Here is a 6,000-nt window from a genome sequence, read left to right as displayed (position 1 = left end):
GCTTAACAATTCAGGCAAAACATAGATAATCACAAGGTTTATATTGTAATGATTTAACTCATATTTGTTATGTGATGGCAGTAGGATTTGCACTTCTAATACATAATGTTTTATTTAACTTCTTCATTTTATTTAGACGAACAAGCAGCTAAAAGGCGAACTGCACCTCGAGCGTGTGCGGCTCAAACAGTAACTAGGAACCTTTTTTTACGTGGAGACTTGTTCTACACGGACTAGCGAGGAAGTCGTGAATGAATGTGCAACAGCAAAACACTTCCATCTCTTCTCCACATGTCCACTGTTCCGGGTAGCTGTCATTGCACATCAGCACATCTGAAATCTTGAATATCTAGTGCTTTTGTTTCACTACATCCCTTCAGAGCTGAACTATGACTAAAGAAAATGTACAAGGGTGAGAATACAATCTCAATTGTTTTCTGCGGAAGTGTAATATTTGTGGTCAGGGAACTGATTAGCTTGCCTAGCTGCTAGCTGAGTCTAATAGTTGCAGGTGATTGCATCAGCAGTTTAGAGATCTTTAACTATGACAGCTGAACAGTGTCTTGATATACCAACATTTGGAGTTAAACAAGTGATCTGACATGCTAGATAACCTTTTGCAACAGTTTTAACTTTTAGTTGTGAATGATCTTTTCTTAACTTAGCTGGGGATCAGTTTACTGACATAAGAGAATAACCTTTCTATCGCGGGGCCGTTTAAAATGCAATACAGTTAATACACCGAGTTAGTGTGGAGGAATTTTATGTTGCAAAATGCAGTTTTTAATGATCAAATAGATGTCTTTTAATGGCGTGATGAAATGCACCTGAAAAATGACACGGTTTGGTGATAATGATTTGTTGCTCAAGAAACAGTTATTAACATTATGAATGTTGAAAACATTTGTGATCCTTATTTTTATTTTTGTGTGTAGAAACATGACATATTTTTCAGGATTCTATGATAAATAGAAAGCTCAAAAGAACAGCATATCCAATAATCTCTTATAAACTAATGAAAATTAATTGATCAGAAGGTTTGGATCAGATAAGAGAGACCAGTGTAATAAAATGTATTTTAATAGTATAATTTCTAATTAGTAAACAGCATGACCTACTGTACATTTAAAAAAATAAAGTGAAAGTAAGAAATATTTGTTTTGATCACAGAAATTAAGTCCATAATGTAAACTGCAATTGATCTTTTCATTTTAATTATTAGCAGTTGAATTAATGGATTATTTATATAATAATGCTATGCTGTGCCTAAAGCAGTGTTATGTGAACTAGGCTATACTGTCTATGGTTTAATATACAAACCAAAATTTGATGAGTCACATGATAACAGCTGCTGTCTGAGGTGGCGTGGAGGGCATCTGAAAGCTCCACCCTTATTTCTACATCCCTGCTCTGCTCCGGACCTTGTGTTTTTGTACACACATAACCCCGAAGCTGGCACATGCCTTAAGTTATTGGCAGCCTTCTCATTCTCTTCTATCTGCCCCAGTGCTTCCAGTTTCCCGTGAGCTGAAATTGCAGCGATGATTATGGGGACCGTCATCCGTAAATTCCCTTGAAAACTGCTCCGTGCCGCGCATGCCTTCATTGTGGCCCTTTATGTCCTCCACTGCGGTTACGTGCCAATGCATAATGCAGAGGGGGGAGTGGAGTTGTTTATTGCCCACTTTGGCATGGCTAAGGCCTCAGTGGTGCCCGCGGCTGGACCGTTGTTGTCTTGGCAGCGGTAGTGCTGGGGAAGACTTTCACTGATCCATTGTGTTTAAACTTCTGTAGCACTGCGTACAGGCACTTGATCCTGTGTTGTTGCCTGAGGGCTGCCATATGGTCGCCTGCCCAGATTCTGCTGTTTTTGGGGCTTCTTTGTAGATCAGTGTTGGATAAAGAGCAAAACTCTGCAATGAAGTCATAGTTTCTCTGTTTGTTCTGTTGTTTGGAGTAATTAGTGTAATAATAAATTCTGTTAAATGTCTGGAGGTGGAGCACGGATTTGTTCTGCTCATGTTGACCACCTGTTACTCTTGTGGTTTCAGATTAAATGGTGCCATTCATATTTAAAAGTCCTTAGAGAGAGAGAGAGAGAGCAGAATTTAAATCTAGCAAATGAGCTTTTAGTAAAGGGCGTATTTAAAGCAATGGAGATCATAGAGGCGTGTCATTTCCTTTAACCTCTGCCCACGATCAGTTTACATATTGTTGGGTTTTCTGTGTAATTGTGTTTGTTTTAAATAACCGTTGTACTGCTTGGTAATCCATCTCTGCCATATTAACTAATGATGGATGGATGGTAGTCTTGGCAAATGTCAGACTCACTTGGTTAATGGACTTGGTTAGCCAAGTGTCTGAACTAAACTAATGTACCCATGGACTCAGGAGTCATTTCAGAGGAATTGATCTAATTTTTGTGATCGCCAAGACAAACAGTATGTAAATGAGTGATTTTTTTTTCCTAAGTAAGCTTGGTTCCTGTCATATTATTAAATAGAGGAAATAATCTACTGTCCATTGTTTTTTTTAATTGCCAATTCTTATATAGAGGTGAGTGGCCAGTGTCATGTAATTTAATAATACGGCATCGTTAATGTTATTTACTATTTGCGGATGTGATCATTTGGCCAATTATGGACTGAAGAATTGGCCTGGCCAATGTATTGAATTGAATTCATATCACATTATTAGAAGTGAAATAAAATAACACTTTTCATTATTGATCATTACTGTCACTTTCATGTACTCGTTTTCATTCTTAACTGTTGAATCAGTCTGTTGCTACAGTATGGGACAATCATATTGCCTGGATGATATTTCATATGTGCTACTGTAGACTGACATCACTCTTCCTGTACTGGAATAACTGGACTACCTAGAAGACAGGAGCACAAACAAGCAAACGTTACTGATGAAAGTCTAATTTAGCGTCTGTTGTTTTTTGGGCATGTTGAAACAATAGATGAAAGACACATCAACTTAAAAAGCCAGTGGGATGCTGTGCCTGTGTGTGTAAGCCGAGGCTGGAATGCTTTTCCCCATCTTTTAGAAAAGTTTCCCGGAAGGAAGTTTAAAAAAGGTAGATAGAAGTTTGACAGAACTTTTTGTTGTGTGGTGTGACTGGTGTCTTCCTGTTTTAGAGCCGGTGAGGAGGAGCAGCAGGCCCAGTCGAAGAAAGCCCTGAAGAAACAACAGAAGGAAGCAGAGAAAGCGGCGAAGAAGGCAGAGAAGCAGGCCAAGCTGGTGAGTGTGCGCCAGGAGACACAAACCCTGCAAACCACTGCGATGCTCATGGCCCACCACTGCCATATAGACGAGTTTCCATTGTTTTGCAATTCTTGTGCTTACAAATCTGTTTATGTGCCTGAACAAAGTGGAATTTGTGCATCCAGAAAATATTTGGCTGTTTATATTTTAAACAGCCAAAATGAGCATCTTGCTTATTTGTTTGCTTAATAAAGGGGCTGTGAGGATTTTTTTATTTTTATTTTTTTTGTCTGCTGGACATTTGTGAAACATTTTGTCAAATGAGTGATTCAGATACAGGAAACATGAACAGAGCAAATGTATAAAATCATTCTTACTTAAATTGATGCATTGATTTGAATAATTTGTAAAGAATCCAGTACTGCTTTACCTAGAAAAGTCATATTATTTTTCATGTTAGCACTCTTGCAGACACTCTTGCAGCACTCTTGTGTAAATTTGTATCACTGCAGTTTGGTAGGATTTTAAAGTGAACTTGCAATACTTGCCTTTCTCCAGAATAATCAGCATGTGTTTAATCTTTATATTAGCTCTTACTGAGGGTCTGTTTTCCCTCTACTGTTGAAGTTTTATTGAAATCAGTTTCTCTCTTTGATTCAGGCTGCAGAGCAGCAGGAAACTGATGAGGATGTAAGTATTGTTCATTTTCTGTTCACTGTCCAAATTCACATTTCCTGTCTGTTTTTAGCCATAACAAGTGTTAAAGAAATAGTTAACCAAAAAATTAAAATTATTTCATGTATTTACCTTCTTAGTGTTCCAAATACTTTATGACTATATTTTGGAAAGATTTATTTATTTATTTGGGTGAATTACAGTTAATAGGGACTGGATCTTTTCTGAGTTAGTAAGTAAAAGCCTGTTTCCACCGCAGAAACTTTCCCCAGGAACTAGGGACTTTAGGGTGGTACTCTGTGTGTTTCCACCGCAGAACCCAGGATCTAAATAAAGTTCAGGGTAAAAATTTGCCCCTCAGAAAGTCCCTGCTTGTGAGGTAGTACTTTTTCAAAGGTCCCGAACTTTCGGGGGTGGGACTTCGGCACTGAACATGCTGATTGGTTAACTCCATGCAGCATTGTATTTCAACCACCATTTTTAAAAGTCTGTTGCGGTGTGGTACGGTGCTGGTGCAGTGCCGAGGATGAAATCCAGCGGGAACTGGAAACGGTGACAAAAAAATTATGATACTATCATTGTTCGACATTAGCGGCTTCTCCTGCTTCCCTGATCTTCACAGTACTTTAGTCCATGATGGAAAAAAATTCCTGGGACAAATTGTTCCAGGTAATTTCGGTGGAAAAGCGGCTTAAATTGACCATAAAAGTGATCCATATAGCTCGTTTCTGAAGACATTTAAGTAATCATTCACTGAATACCTTGATATAATCCTGGCTGTGTCTGTCATTGTCACTCATTCTTTTGAGTTTATCAGTGAACTGGTTGATCCAGTTCACAAAACCAGTCTGAAAGATTTGTTTACAAATTGAACTGATTCAGTTCTTACATTGAGCTCATTGAAGATCCATGATCCGATCACAAGGTTCCCAAATTAACATCTTACTAGAATGGATTATTATCAGTGATAAACAACTTTTACAATTTTTAATGGGTGAACAAATTAGGATTTGTTTGACTTGCTATGTATCGCTTAAATGGGCTTCTTTTATGATGCTTTTGTGGTGGTTTTGCATCCTTCTTGAGGCTTGGAGATTTAAGGACCCATTTAGACATTCTCCTTAAGTGTTACACAGAAGAAAGTAATGTTTTAAATGACATTAAGGGGTGAATAAATAATAATACAATTAACTGTTTGTTTGTTTGTTTTGCTGAACTGTTCCATTAAGATTCATTGCCATCCCTTCTTCTTCTCTTCTCCTCCCAGGACTTTGCCAAGGATCGCTATGGGATCTGTCCTATGGTCCAATCCCAGCAGAAACTGGGTCAGTGTTCTTCTCAGTTTTTAAGTGGAGGTTTAGAAGGGGCATCTTGCTCCCACAGGATGAATATAGACAGGTTTCCCATAGCAAAATTTTCTGTACAGTAGAATGAGAATTAGGAATGTCTTTGAGTTTAAGAGATAATCTAATGCTGTTGGGATCTCCCTGGCGTCCCCTTTAGCTCTCCCTGATGTTCCTCCCCTCGCTGTCACACATAATAGTCTTGAATAACTCTACGAGATAAATCTCGGATGAGGAATTAGGGTGACATTACTCCCAACTGTCCGGCTGCAAGTTTTTAAGCTCTGCTGCTACAGAACAAAGTTGTCTCCCACCAGCATTCCTCTCGGGCAGAGATAGACGAAGCTTTCATGTGGGTGGATTCCGGATCAGCCAAACACCCTGAGCACATTTACTGGGGCTGAGCGAGACCGCCCCATCTCTGCTGCCTCACAATAAAGTCATAATGTGAGTCAGAGGAGGCAGGGTGACACTGTGTTTGTCAAAATTCACGTGATGGTCACCTTTCAGAGGGGGCTTGTTATGTTTCATATTTATTAGCCCTCCTCCTAATAATCCGAGTGAATGTCTTTGTGGGGGTCTGTGTACAAGGGGGAGGCCTGTCGTCTTTGATGTCTTTTCTTTGAGACTCTCTTTCTCTCTCCTGGATTGAGGCAGACAGGGCGTTGGTGCGTGTCCAGGACCTGACACCCGAGAAGGCAGAGCAGCAGATCTGGGTGCGCGCCAGAATTCACACCAGCAGAGCTAAAGGTAAACGCCTCCTCACTGT

General features: G+C 39.4%; 1 protein-coding gene across 1 annotated transcript in view; it reads left to right on the top strand.

The window, feature by feature from the left end:
* The first annotated feature begins 238 nt into the window (after positions 1-238).
* Positions 239-6,000, top strand: part of LOC109070176 (aspartate--tRNA ligase, cytoplasmic-like) — a 28,409-nt gene continuing 22,647 nt past the window's right edge. Inside the window, exons 1-5 of the mRNA XM_042763478.1 lie at positions 239-412; positions 3,147-3,249; positions 3,874-3,903; positions 5,156-5,213; positions 5,889-5,981. Of these exons, the coding sequence (XP_042619412.1) occupies positions 390-412; positions 3,147-3,249; positions 3,874-3,903; positions 5,156-5,213; positions 5,889-5,981 (307 nt within the window). The 5' untranslated portion in view covers positions 239-389. The remainder of the gene's footprint in view (positions 413-3,146; positions 3,250-3,873; positions 3,904-5,155; positions 5,214-5,888; positions 5,982-6,000) is intronic.

This window comes from Cyprinus carpio, chromosome A9 (genome assembly GCF_018340385.1).
Source record: "Cyprinus carpio isolate SPL01 chromosome A9, ASM1834038v1, whole genome shotgun sequence".
NCBI lineage: Eukaryota > Metazoa > Chordata > Actinopteri > Cypriniformes > Cyprinidae > Cyprinus > Cyprinus carpio.
Note: the sequence above shows the minus strand (reverse complement) of the source record. Positions and strands in the feature narration are given on the sequence as shown.